This window comes from Scleropages formosus, chromosome 20 (genome assembly GCF_900964775.1).
Source record: "Scleropages formosus chromosome 20, fSclFor1.1, whole genome shotgun sequence".
Classification (NCBI taxonomy): Eukaryota; Metazoa; Chordata; class Actinopteri; order Osteoglossiformes; family Osteoglossidae; genus Scleropages; species Scleropages formosus.
In genome coordinates, this window is record NC_041825.1 from 8,185,394 (window position 1) to 8,200,424 (window position 15,031).

Consider the following 15,031-nt stretch of genomic DNA (forward strand, 5'->3'; position numbering starts at 1 on the left):
TCAAATTCCAGGTACCACTGAGGCCAAAAATGCTTTGATTTCAAGCCTGGCTTTTGGGAAGCAACAATCCCTATTTTATTTGCTTAAGTTTTACCAGAGCTTTCATCATTCAAGAGTTGTGTGAACTGATAGGGAAATGGTCTTCCTGTGACTGGAAGGCTTCCAGAACTGTGCAAATATCATTGTTTGGTGGAGGGGAATCTCTGCATGTTATGCAGACCCCTAGTGTGTCGTGTTGTTTCGCTTCCTTGCTTTTCCCATTGGCTACTGTGCATCATATTTCTGAGGACAGAGAAAAGCAAGTTCTTTCTCTGCTTCTGTTTTTTTCTGATGTTTTTTTTTTTCTTCTTACCGTCACCGTCCTATGCCGTAAAAACTACCTTTGTCCATGTCTCATAATAAAAAAAACACAAGCAGAAGTACAAGCAAGTATGGGCCTCCATGCCTTGCTGAAAAGGCTTATTTCACTTTGAAAGTGGAGATTAAAAAAAGTCAGTATAAGTGAGATGAGCACCCCATTTTCTGCAGCCCCATAGCCTGAGTGATTAAATGAATTGATGACGTCACTTGCCTCTGGAGTCATTTTCACAGCCACTTACTTCTAATTGTGTGATGTAAATTGGTTGGTCCTCCATTATTCATCCCTGCTTCTCATCACAGGCAGAAGATTGAGGAGTTGGAGATGGAGCGCAAACGTCTAGAAGATCAGAATAATATCCTTGAGATGAGATTGGAGAGACATAACCTTCAGGTAAAGGATGTGGGGACCGCTGACTGAGGACAGACATCAGTCTCTCTGGGTATATCATATCACAAATTGTCCAGGTTTGACCTATTGGTCTTCCCCAGTTCAGTTAAACTGGTACATTTAGTCAAGTGATTTAGGTTGTTGAAAAGCTAATTGGATTGGGACAAAAACAAATGTGATGTAAGCACATGGAAATCAGATAATATGAGAAAAACAAATGCATCAAGAATCAAACCATGTAAAACACAAATTTCTGAAGTTATTCAAGTGGCGCTCATGCTAATCACGCTACCCACAAGTAGTGGAGCCTGTTGTTGTAGAAAACTTGACGTGTATTATGCTTGTTAAACTAATTTTTGTTTGTGCCTTTCATTTGATAGGATGCTTTTTTTTTTAAAAAAAAACTGGTAGTTTTACATCTGTTCTTGCCTGTGCTTTATCCCTGCAATTACCTCCTTGAACATGGTCTTTGTGAATGTATTCAGCCTGACAGGATAGTTTTCCAGTTTTTATTTGACTTTAACATCCCCCCCAGCCCCCAATATGTTCCCGTCCATCTTTTCTGACCTTTATTAAACTGAAATTGATCGGGTAAAGCACTTGTTTTGACATGTATTTGCAACACATGAAATCCATTTTTAATACTCTGCGTCAAGGAAAAGGAAATTGACATGGGTGATAAAATAGGTTTAGGAGCCATTTAGACCCTCTGTAGTACACTTTACCACAGGACCTGTCACCCAGCCACTTCTAATTGGACTATGACTCTTGAAAAAATGGTAGCTGTGGGCATATTATTGGGAACCTTAATCTTTATGTCTAATGGTTTGTAGAGCTTCTCATTATAAAGGAAACTCAATAAATGTTGTTGAGACTTTATGCCCCTCATGAGGATGTGATAGCTGTTTTTTAAAGACCACTTTTAATAATATCAAAATATTAATTCTGAATTCAATGGTAGGACTATGGGAATTTCCTTAAGGTCCATTTTTAAGTAAAGGCATCAAAGCACTCAGATTTATGTTCTGATTCAAGCTGCAACAAACCAAAGGTAGAATCTGGCTGTCCTTACTATAAAGGCGCACACGTACATTACAGTGCAGAGTACTGAAAAATTGTTTTTGAAAATTGACGCTGTGCACTAGATTAAGGTTTCTTTTTTTATTGAAAAGGTCTCTTTGATTACACCAGTATGTCCTCCGATAGTTGTAATTCCCTTCCAAGTATCAAAATATCTGAAATACTCTAAATAATATGGAATGAATGAATGAATGAATGAATAAAGCATATACATTAAATTCTTAAATGTCCTGGTTTAAAGGCATTGACTTTAGAAAGTTTCTTCATAGATGAGAGTACAGTATTATCTGAGTGTACTTGAAAGTTGTGATAGGAAAGCAAATTTTGACCTTTTCCATGTGCAGTTTCAGTGGGAATGATACTTAACCCAAGGTTCCTTCTGACTTTCAGTATTTAATTTAAAAATGTAGTAATTTAAAATGTTAACACTTGGTACTGCATATTTATCTTTTATCTGTGCTGTTGGTAGTCAGTGTATGCTGAATTTTGCTTGGAAATTTTCTTACATTTATTCATTTAGCACACGCTTTTCTCCAAAGCGACGTACATCTCAGAATACAATTTGTGCATTACATTAGGCGGAGGAGTGACATAATTGCAGATGTGCGATTCTTAAGTAGTTTCTTTCCACTTTATGCACCAGTGTTCATCACATGAGTAGCTGCATAAAACTCTAAGAATAGACTATTTCTGATCACCTTCTGACAATTTTTTTTTTTTTTTTTTTTTTAAAGATAAACATTTACGTACAATACAGGAGTAGCGGCTTTGTAAAGGCTTATCCTGCTATGATCATAAAGTTACTGCACATGAACATTTACACCTTATACGAGCTTCAGAGATCCTAGGCAAAGTGAGTCTGGAAGAGGTGAGTTTTCAGACCCTTTTTCAATGTGGACAGAGCTCTAGCAGTTCTGCGTGAGAGAGGGAGGTCATTCCACTACAATGGAGCCAGAACTGAGAACCTTCGTGCTTTACCTTTTGTGCATGGGGCCACCACACGGGCAGATGTAGAAGAGCGAAACGGTGTGGTTGCGGTTTAGTGGTTAATCAAGTCTTGTAGATAGATAGGAGTAGTTCTATTGATGCATTTGTAGGCAATAATCAGGGTCTTAAATTTGATCCGGGCAGCTATACGAAGCCAGTGTAGAGAAACGAGTAGAGGAGATACATGGGAATGCTTCGGCAAGTCAAACACAACACGGACAACTGTGTTTTGTATCAGCTGTAGAGGTTTGATGGCAGTAGCAGAAAGGCCACGCAAGGGACAGTTGCAGTAGTCCAGACGGGATGTCACCATGGCCTGGACAAGTAGTTGGGCAGACTCAGTAGTGAGGTAAGGACGGATTCTGCGGATGTTACACAGGATGTATCTGGAGGTCTGGGTTGTGGCTTCAGTGTGCTGAGAGAAAGATGGGCTTGAGTCAATCGTCAGTCTCGGACTATTACATGAGGAGGTAGGCAAAATGAGTGAGTTGTCCAGTTTGATTGAGAGATCGTGACAGGAAGACAGGCTGGCTGGGGGGGTGCAGAATCTCTGTTTTGCAGAGGTTGAGTTGGAGGTGGTGATCAGACATCCATGCAGAGATGTCTGACAGGCAGGCAGCAATGCGGGCAGAAATGCCTGATGCTCCAGGTGGAAAGGAGAGGAAGAGCTGTGTATCATCAGCGTAGTAGTGGTATTCAAATCCGTGGGAGGCGATGGCACAGCCGAGGGAGGAGGTGTAGATCGAGAAGAGCAGAGGACCCAATACTGAGCTCTGCGGGACACTGGTTGAGAGAGGCAGAGGAGATGAATGGGAGCTCCACCAGACCATTTGGTAGGGTTTGTCAGATAGGTAGGACCCAAACCATCTTAGTGCCATTCCTGTGATCCAAAGCTGAGAGAGGAGAGTAGAATCTGGTAGTTGACTGTGTCGAATGCTGCAGACCGGTTGAGGAAGATGAGGACTGAGGAGAGGGAGGCGGCTCTAGCTGACTGGAGAGGATCAGACACTGCCAGGAGCGTTGTCTCCGTGAAGTGACTAACTTTGAACTCAGACTGATACCATCAAGGAGATGGTTCCAGGTGAGGAATTCAGGTAGTTGATCACACGCTGCCTGTTCTACAGTTTTAGACAGGAAGGAGAGAGGGAGACTGGTCTAGTTTTGGACTGCCTTGGGATCTAGGGAGGGTTTCTTTAACAGAGGTTAAATGAGCAGTTTTGAAGGCAGATGGGAAGCAGCCAGAGGACAGCGGAGGAGTTGATCTTCTTAGAGATGAAGGGGGAGATGGTCTGTAGGAGTGACGATGGGATTGGATCAAGTGAGCAGGTGGTGGCTCACTGTGATATCAGGAGGTCAGAGATTTCAGATGTGGAGAGTGGCTTGATTTTGGAGAGCGTGACTTCGCATGGAGATCCAGTGCGAACCAGGCAGGGTGGTACTGAGAACTTGTCCATGATCACATTGACTTTGTCTCTGTAAAAGAAGGCAAAGTCATTGGCAGTGAGAGAAGGAGGAGGGTGTGGTGGAGGACACAGGGGATGAGAAGGTGGCAAAGCATCTGTGTGGGGGTTTTTTTTTTTTTTGTTGCTGACTGTTTTGTTTTGGAAGAAGGTAGTTTTAACTGAGGAGACAGAGTGAAAAGTAGTTGAGTTGTTTCGAGACCTCCAGGCCCATTCAAGTCTTGGATTTTTGCCATTGTGGCTCTGCAGCCCAGAGTTTGGTCCTGTTAGCACGTAATGTATGTCAGCCATGGGATGGCACTGGAGCGTGCAGGTCTGGAAGCCAGTGGACGGAGTAAAGAGAGGAAGATAGGGCAGAGGAAATGTTACTGGCATTGTCTGTTTGTAGGTCTGAGAACTGTGCAGCAGATGGGAGAGCGGACAGTGTGGCAGAGGCAAGGCAGGAAGGCGAGAGAGATTTTAAGTTGTGGTGGAAGGTGACAATGGGTGCAGAAAAAGGAGAGGGATTAGTGGTGATGCAGGGTTGAAAGGAAATTAAGTGATCAGAGACAAGCAGCGGAGTAACAGAGGACAGGACAAGGAGAGGTCGAAGGACTGTAGGAGCGACAGTTTGAAGTCACCCAGAAGAATCAATGGGGTGTTGTCCCCTGGGAGAGAGCTGAACAAGATGTCAAGGTCATCAAGGTTATTATTTGTGAAAACACTGGAAGCTACTGTGGCTGGGTTTGATTGGGCCAAAAGAATCTGATTCCAGAAGAATGTTTGAATTTAAAGTTTCTACTGTATTTCCTCCTACATTTAGAGGAAATGGTTAAATCATATGGCTGTGAATGGCTTAATGAAGTTCCTTGCCACTTTGAGAGGACACCTTGAGATCTGATATTCTTGACATACAGTGTATACCTTCCATGTACCAGAGTGATGGTTTAACAGTGATAATGTTCTGTTTAGGTCAGATAATGGGATCTGAAACAATTTCTTCTAACCTAGTCTCTATAAGGGCAGTCCTGAAGAGCAAAGTGCTTCAGAATCTTTGAAGAATACTGATAACTAATGAGATTTATGGAAGCTCTTTCCAAGTGATAGTTCTGTTGCCTCCAGTGCTGTTGAAGTTTGAATGACTGTTCCTTTGAAATTGGATCTTTCATGGTAAAATGTGGATACATATTCCAAGAACAGCATATGGGATTAGATTTAAATGATTTATGTTTTTCCTTGACATGCTTACCCAGAAATGAGCACAAATTCTTTGGTTGTCTCTAATCCCTGTCCTTTTCTCAATTTTGTGTGTGGATGTCCCCCCCCCCGTTACTTGTGTCCCCAAAAGGATAGTATATCCTGAGACATGGACCCCTTTATTGGAATTTTGAAGAATCTATATATGTTAAACCTTATTTTCCTCATTATAGTTCTGCAAATATTTTGGAGGAGATCTATACATCTGCAGTATAGAAATGAATGTTACTTAGATGTAGACTGTTTTTCATTAGTCTTATGTGGAGTTTGTTCATCCTACCGCAGGTAGAGCGCTACATTGTTCCTTCTGGAGCGTGTGATGAATATCAGGGACTACTACTGATTCTGATTCTTCAGTGTTATACTGAATATTTTGCATTACGATGAAATTGTTTTGGTTAATGCAAAGTTACATTGCATTTTGATTCCCCATAGAATTTTACAATTAAATGTAATATCCTTAATATGATATTTTTGGTGAAATTTAAATCTTTACCTTTCTCCCATTTTCTGAACTTGAAGTACAGAAAGGAGAAATACTCTTCAGATCTGTGTGATGTGCTTCTTTAAGTGGGGGAGCAAACATGTAATGACATTCTGCTTCCTTATATCTGACATCTAGCAATTAAGTAGATGGTGCTGAACTAACTCTGTGATCTTAATGGCATCAGTCAGCTTGTTTTCTGAGCGATTGAATACACTGTTTGTAATGCTCCGAAGTGCTGAAGATAAGGTTTCTCATTTTTTAAAATACAAAGAGGAAAAACTAAAATAATTAAACTTAAAGTGCCTCCTCCTTATCCACTGCAGCTTATAAAGCTGGTGCAGAATCAAGTGACTCAAAATAGAGAAATAAGTAGATAACTGAAATTTCTGAAGTGGAGCAAATGAAAAATATACATTTGCTAAGCTCCCAGATTGCCTGTGGGGAGGGGAGTGGGGTGGAAATGAGAAGAAATCCAAGTCTGAAGAAGTGCCTGTGTGCTCAACTGGCGTGGAGGGCCGTTGGCGGCTCCAGTCAGGGTCTGTTGGGAAGTAAGCTCTCTTCCCTCGTCTGCCCTCCTTCAGTGAATCCCTCTTCTCCCCCAGGGAACACCAGCGAGAACCTTCACCGAGTGGTCCTCTCTTAATCCTTTCAGCTGGGCAGCCAGGCAAGACAGGAGGGAGTGGAGGGGCAAGGCCCTCAGGGGAGCCACTCAGCCCTCTTCTCTCAATGGTGATCTGTTGTGGAGAAACACTGTCAAAAGAATAACCCTACACGCGTCGGCCTTCTGGGCTGTGGCTCCCATCACGTCTGCTGCCCTTCTTCCTCCGTTAAAGGGAGGATGTTTAAAATTCTCAGCGGGGGAACAAATGTGCTTCTGCAACTTCATGCTACAAGCTCTCGCTCCCCGGACCCTTTCTAAGTGTGTTTTAGTGTGTGTTGCCTCAACACATGGCTGAGGGAAAGGGGCTCAGCCCAGACTTGTCAGGTCTCACATGTGCTGCTGTGTTAGCTTTTGGAGTCAGCATTTGAACATTGTGGTAAATGCTGAAATGTACAACTTTTCCCCCCATCTTAGAATGTCACATACATTAACTTGTGTACTTTGTGAAGTTTTCCTTAGGTTTCTAAGGCTGCATTTAACTGGGGGGGGGGGGGAAACCACAGATCATACGTCATTACATATGCATGCAAATAACTGCACTGCCATATTATCAATTAACCTACATACTAAAAAAGACATGATTATGTGGTTGTTGATTACTCAAGATCAGAGAGATCAAGTTGTTTCATTACAGACCAGAACAACAAATATGTGGGGGTCCGTTGAATTCGTCTTAACTATCATTGGTCATTTGTTGGTTAACTTTGGAGGAATAAGCCCATTTAATATCTGATTAGTTTTGCCTTCATCCTTAGCAGTAGATTTTAATACATTTTGTAATTACAATTAAATCGTCTTGCATTGTAACTGTTTTGTGGCACCAAAAAAAAAAAAAAAGGCAACAAAGTGCAAACATGAAGGTTTCCCAGTATGGTATAAATTTACTCTTACACCTAAGTGATAAGAGAAATTTGCTCTGCTGGAAAAGGAGTGTATTGCACATCTCAGCAGTTAAAAAACTGGTTCTCCTCTTAGACATATTAAATAAGTACAAATTACTTTTGCAGTACCACTGCATGTGGGGCTGTGGCATTACCCCCCCCCGATGAATGCCATTTTAAACACCTTATGTCTCAATATTTGGAATACAATTTAAAGTGCCCTTTAGGGAGAGCAGTCCTGTGCGTCTGTCTGTTTTAATTCCCCTCCAACTTAATTGGATTGCTGAACTAATTAATCACTCTATTGAGCAATTTGAACCCTTTCACAGAAGCAGGTAATGATTTAGAGGTAACTGTACAGTTTGTAGCAGGGAAAGCCTTGACTATCTTAAGCGAGGAGCTGGATTATATGCTAAACACCACCCATAATCCTCCAGGCAGAAATAGAACTGAGGTTATTTCAAAGTGGGACACAGAGCTTTATGAATCCATAGTGTGTCATTAGCATTCTGCTTCAGATTGTTTACTGCCCTGCTCCCTATGGATTTGCTTTTCAACCACCTCACGGACGCTTATAATACAGTGTTAAATGAGGAGGGGGGCCGACTGAGCTTCTCAGAACCTGTCTAACATGGAGAGCTGCAACAAAGCTGAACGAGCAACACAACCAAATTACCATTTCCTCTGCTGTAGACCAGCTAAATTTTTTTTTTCCCACTTTTTCTTGTCATGAAATGGAAATGAGCTTTACCCTCACTCAGCACAAGGGACGCAACTTCCCACAATGTAAATTAAAAATGAAGTGATTGGCGTCTCGTTTACATGTGAGTATTGCTTGTTGGAAATGAGGCAGGTTTGCGGCTCAGCAATGAGAAAACGCTCTTAAGCGGCATCATTGGGACAAATATTGAAAAAAATCCTTTTACTTTTTTGTTGTAAAGCTTTGAAAACATCTGAGGGCCATATTTCTGCATTGTTATGGAAGCACTTTTATGCTGTTCCTATTTTACTGCACAATTGAAACAGAATGCTTCAAAAGTTTAAATAAATAAAAATTTTAAAAAAGTCTGCTACTGAGCACAAATGCATTGTTTACACTCCCAGGACAAAGGTGCTAGTTTCAGGGTAATCGGAACTAATTTCATATTATCGTTCATTCTAAAGCACATGCAGTATTTCTCCATATAAGAACAGCTGGTAGTGTAATGGCTAGAGCTGCTGGCTTTGGACCCAAATTTTGCAGGTTCGATTCCCACCCTCTAGCTCTAGTAGTTGTGAGCAAGGTACTTCCCATAAAATTACCCAGCTGTATAAATGGGTAAGTAATTGTAGGTAGATTAACATTATAAGTCGCTTTGGAAGACAGCGTGAACTAAATGAATAAATGCAAATTTCTCTCCACCGCAAAGCTCTTACGCATTTGCTCTTCTGATTTGCAAGAACATAATCAATGTTACAGTGTAGTTGTGATAAGATTCCTGCCTCACTGGGTTCAGAAGAACCATGTTTAGACTAGTATGCAGCTACATTTCATATGAATATTATGTCAGGCATTAGAGTTGTTAGCACTGCTCTGTGTAGCTGTAAATAAAACTTTTGTTTGCCGCTTGTTAGTTCTGGTACGTGTGTGTGTATATATATAAAGGCGTTTTATGCTGATTTTCTGTATAATCCTTTCAAATTTGAAAGCAAAGAGCAATGTTTATTAAGTGCAGTTAAATGTCTCTTACTTGCACATCATGATGCAACCAGTTGTCATTCTTAAGTGTTAAGTACTGGTAAAAACAAAAAAGTAAAGCATAGACTGAAATGGTGCTTTAATGGTTTGTGCTCCCCCCCACCACATGTATAACCCAAACTCCTGTATCCTGATTAAAACGGATCTACTTGTCTGTTTTTCATTGGGACCATCATGCTAATTCATCATGCAGGATGCAAAATTATATCTTGTGGAGTAATCAAGACCTGCATGGCACTTTCATTACCTGATTACCTGTAGGCTGGTAAGGTTCAGATTACATTAGCAACTTTCATATTTTTTTTTGTCATCAAGGATGTTCTGAAAATGAGTCTTAAGTTCTAGCTCTTTCTTTATAAAATGGAAAATGAAGCAGCACCTGAAAGTTGAACTTTCTCACTAGAGGCTACACTACTTTGGCAACCCTATTAGGTAAATAATTTTGTAGAAATCTTAACTGGATTCCCCCCCCCCCCCTCACTCCTGGAGGATATGTAGATATTGGAGTAAAATGTGGATTTCAATGTGGAGATGTGTGTGGAGTGCACTGCAAGTCTTTTGATGGGGTTTGAAATATATGGAATTTGTCAGTGCCACAAGGATTGAATCTCAAGAAATATCCTTTAATCCTGAGCAGGAGGTTGGACTTTAATTTGTACAATGTAAAAAAGGCATTGTTAGCAAGATTTGTACAACTTAAAAAGGCATTGTTAGCAAGAGGCACAGTTTGAGACTTGTTAAGGCATAGCTTTTAGATTGCTTTTTACTGAAGGTTATGTGCCTGGGTGGTAATTTTTAGGTATATATTTACAATGGGCTTTTGAAACTCTTCAGCATATGGATATTCACTTGGATAAGTATGTTAAATAACTTGGATAATAATGTAGGGTTTTTTGTGTGCACAGTTGTTCGTTTTGTACATTCATTTGTAGGTTGTGATATCTGATCCAATGTCATCAGCAGGGCGACTATGACCCTTCAAAGACAAAGGTGGTCCACTTCCGCCTGAACCCCACCAGCATGGCCAAGCAGCAACGCGTTGATGAGGTTCAGCAGCTGCGGGAAGAGTGCCAGCGCCTTGGTAACCTTGTTAGGGCACTACAGGCAGGGGGTGCTGCGACCATCGAAGAAGGTCCCCTCAACCTCCCGTCCTCCCAGGAAGTCCTAGGTATTGTATACTAACCCTGAAATCCAAATGCGGGAGGGACTTTATGCTCAAGTGAGCTTGGCAAGCTGTGTTGTGAATCCTGGCGTTTTGAGTTTAATCTAATTAGCCCAGAAGCGATTTTCAGTTGGAGCGAGGGGACAACCTTTTTGGAACAATATGGAAAATAATTTTTTTTTTTCTTGCGATGGAATGATTGTTTATGTAACTGTTGACCGAATATGTTGTATGAGTTCAAAAGTTAATCAAAGTATTGACTGAGAAGTCACATTTTTAATTGTATTTTAAATGTTAGGATTTTCTTCTGTCTTATTTTTCACCATTTAAGTCTGTTATTCTACATTCATTCATTTAGGTGACACTTTTTTCCTAAGCAACTTCATAATGTTAATCTACCTACAATTAGTTACCCATTTGTACAGCTGGGTAATTTTACTGGAGCAATTTAGGCTAAGTACTTTGCTCAGGAGTACTACAGTTGGAGGTGTTGTTCGAACCTGCGAACCTTTGGGTTTAAAGGCAGGAGTTGTGACCGCTATGCTACCAGCTCTCCCCTGTCCTGTTTGCCAAGTCCACCAATACTGTTTGCTTCAGCTTCATAGCAAAATTTATTATGCAATTCATGAACAATCTACAAAATCCAGCATACAGGTGGGTCTGCCAGGAGAGGGACTGAAAGCAAGTTATGACTTTAGCACAGACTTTACCAGTACACTCCTGTGTTCAAAGTAAAGCACTGATTCTGCTCGCAATAAAAATTGTTCACTCTGTGTAATGATGCGTGAGTGTCACTGTCACGTAGGGAAAGCCGACAGCCGAGCTTGGTCCCCAAGATGAAAAATGGTCGTCACCAGGCGACAGGATGCCTTTTTGTATTAGGAAAATCAAAGTGTTTATAATCCCAGATGCATTTTTTGAAAATATTAAATTGCACATGTATTTACTAGTAAGGGGTGCGGTGGCGCAGTGGGTTGGACCGCAGTCCTGCTCTCCGGTGGGTCTGGGGTTCGAGTCCCGCTTGGGGTGCCTTGCGGCGGACTGGCGTCCCGTCCTGGGTGTGTCCCCTCCCCTTCCGGCCTTACGCCCTGTGTTACCGGGTAGGCTCCGGTTCCCCGTGACCCCGTATGGGACAAGCGGTTCTGAAAATGTGTGTGTGTGTGTGTGTGTGTGTGTGTGTGTGTATTTACTAGTATGGACATGTTCAGTTTTGTCACCTTAATTAGGAAACGCTATGTAACAAAAAGCAACAGCATTTGTTTTGCCAGCGACATGTATACGGATTTATTTGATGGTTTTAATTTATGCAACAAGTTGCTGAATTTGACTAGTCTAACTCTTCCCACTATGTCTGCATCATAAATGTCAATTTAATTATGAATTTTGAATCTTCCTAGCCATTAATTTACCTTATTGTATGGTTATTTGGCACAGTAAAGCACTTCCATACAATCCCTTACCTTGAGAACCACATGAGCGTTCACTATGAGTTGAATTTGCGAGATGGCACTTATCCTGCCCTTTAGTTTGTGTACGTGTATGCATTCAGTGTCTGCCAAAGGTAATATTTTGTCTGGAACACTTCTGTTTTCCTTGTGAAATGTATAGATACAGCTCCATCCCTTCCAACAGTTGCAGTCTTATTGCTTTTTCTCCCTTCATGCTCCAAACCCTTTCAGATATTGTATTTTTATTTTATATGACGTGGACTAATGCAAATATTCAAATCCTCAGTGAAATTGGAATGTGCTGCTGCTATGTGCCTTTCTAAGAGGTAATTTATCATCTGTACTTTCAGTAATTTTTGCTGTGACAGGACAGTCTCATTAATGACATTGGGCCATGGATAAACAAACAGATCTTTTTGCTGGTAATTGGCAGCCTCTTTCTTTTTTACTTCCTTGAAAAACTGAAGACTGACAAGATTTAAGTGGTGTGAAAGCCAATGTGTCTCATGGTGTTGGTTTTAATAAGAGGATTTAGTGAGTAAATGCTGTGGACAGAATTCTTCTTGTTCTGTAAAGAAGGCTTTGTGCGCACACATAGTCCCTAGGCCTTTTGATGTACCATAAGCTGTGACATTAAAGATAATTGCATTTTATATATTTTTAGTTTGTAGTCAGCTCATTGTAACATTCATAATTTCCTTAATAGTCAGAGGTGGTCTTAAGCTTTTATGGCTAATTGTTGAACAAATTTTATGATCATTTAGTTATGCTGTTATCATGTTTTCTCTTATTTACCAGTTATTACTGTAGACAGACATGCATATTTAGCACTACTTTAATTAGTGCATTACGCTAATATGTAATTAGGCTGCTGTCACAGGTTGTGTTGTTTTAAGTGCTGCATTTGTGCTTTGTGACAAACCGAGGTCATCGGACCTAAGTGCTTGGCCGTCATTCCGAGAATGACATCTCAAATAAACCCAGTAATTTATTGCACGAGCAACGGGCCAATTTAAAATGCCCCGCTAATGAGTTGGAAACATTTGAGCAGCACACGTTGGCTCCTCTTAAGAACGCCTTTTGATGCCTGTCACCTTTAGCTACTTTAGTCAAATCCAACATGTAGGAGCTATGCTTCATGTTCTTCAAACACACGCAGGGCAGATGTGAAGAGTCCGCAAGCTTGATTTTATTAAACTAAGTGTTTAATAACAAAATGTCCCCTTTTTGCTTTATGGATAAAAGCGAGGGGACTCATTTTCATCCGCTTCTTGCCTTCAGTATGTGGTTCCATAAAAGTGTGGACTTTAAGAAGATGGCGCTTGACATTAATTGAAAGGGTTTGGACTACTTTTTTTTTCTGCGGTTCAACTTCCAAACCGTTAATAAGTGACTACGTGCAGGTGGAAGGAATTAGCCTTGAATCTGTAGACAGGTGATTATAGGAAAATGCAGACGCTGAGGTTTCGCTAAGTTCACACATAATAGGATGTTAAAGATTTAATAAGCATACCTTGAAGGTATTCCTTTCGTGGTTCTCAGGTACACCCTTTATTTCCTTTAATTATCTGTGCTCTGCTACTGTTCATGTCCATTGAAGATACAGCTTGCTTTCTGCTTTTGTCCCCTTCACTAGAAATGTTTTTATTTTGATTTTAATTGAATCAAATTTGTCACCCTCCTATATTTATGCTACCAGCGTTATAAATGAAAACACATTTGTTAGACCATTATAACAATGAGCATCCATACAGTAAGTTGTCTCAAGCACAATTGGTAGATTGATTAATGTTGCAAAAATTTTTGAAATTTTTTTTTGTGTTTTCATTCAGTGAATTTAATGGGCAGATTGTATATTTGTTTATACTTAATCCAACAATATTAACAATTGTTTCTGTACTTGCTAAGGCTCATGACCTGTTTTTGTTGAGCCATTATCTAAAATATGATGTAACAAACAAGATCAGTATGTTGATGAGCGGGTTTAGAAATGGATGTATAAAAAGCTTGTCATCAACTGGTGAGTTTAGTAAAGAAACATGCTAAGAAAGTAAATCACTGTTAAGGATGCCTATCAGCCATCATTGAGTTTTTGGCCCCCTGGTAGCTTTAAGCTCTCAGACTGATCCAAAAGAGCTTACTATGGTCTTTGTGTGCACTGTCATCTGGAAGAAATGTGGCTTTTGACTTTTTTTTTTTTTTTTTTTTTTTTTGGGTAGTCTTAAGGTTTTCCAGTGTAATTGCAGGAACTAACTTCTAAATGAAAATTAAGGAACGTATTTCCCTCCTAAAACAAAGTCCTTTTTAACCAGGTTATGGGATTATAGTGAAAATATGTTAATTTATTTACTTAACTTTTAATGCAGGTATCTGGCATGTTTGAATTGAATATTGTCATCTTTATAGATGCAGTTTATGATCACATTTAGTTTTGCTAAATAGCTTTAACCAAATGTTTATTGATACATGTGGAGCTTTTAAACAGCTCCCACTTCCATTTCCATCTCTTTCTGTAATACCATCCTTCACTTCTGCAATCATCCAGTTCTCTTCAAATTAGTTGATTACTGACTTTTTGAAAGTAAGCATGAAAGTAGAGTAGTCATACATCTGCCACATTGGTTATTGATTGTGATTAGCTCTAGTGTTGTCAAAGGTTGGCAAGATTGATGATTTTGTGCAGCACTAATAAAGCTATACAGTTACAAATACAGATATGAGCCTGGTATAGAAAACTTACTTGTAAACTATTCAAAGGATATAGGAAACCTGTCACAACAACAGGCATCATCAGCACACTGCTTCTGCACAAGTCAGCAGATTGTAATGTGATTCTTGATCAGTTGTATAACCATGTGCATAAAGCCTACAGGATTGTTCTAAAGTACCAAAGCAACAGAAAAAACAGATCAGTGTTTTGGAAAAGAGAGGGGAAAACATTAAATGCTGTATGTCTGAGCCTTTTGCTGTCAGTATCTGACTGCTATATCAATGTTAGGAAACTTGGGCCTCTGAGATGTGCAGTTTTTATACATGGGTAGGGGAAAAGATTGCAAGTGACAGCAATTCCAGAAATAATCGGAAAAACAGCCTAACAGCGATACAATGCTCTACAAACGTGTGTCTGCGTGCTCATGTGCACA

At 40.2% G+C, this 15,031-nt stretch overlaps 1 protein-coding gene across 3 annotated transcripts in view; it reads left to right on the top strand.

The window, feature by feature from the left end:
- The window catches only part of mad1l1 (mitotic arrest deficient 1 like 1), a 152,647-nt gene that overhangs the window by 58,883 nt on the left and 78,733 nt on the right, over positions 1-15,031 (top strand). The window contains exons 15-16 of one of the 3 annotated variants that reach the window (XM_018740908.2): positions 661-751; positions 10,239-10,446. In XM_018740908.2, the coding sequence (XP_018596424.1) occupies positions 661-751; positions 10,239-10,446 (299 nt within the window). Of the gene's footprint in view, positions 1-660; positions 752-10,210; positions 10,447-15,031 lie in introns of those variants that run through there. The other 2 variants (XM_018740916.2, XM_018740925.1) reach the window with 2 other exon arrangements.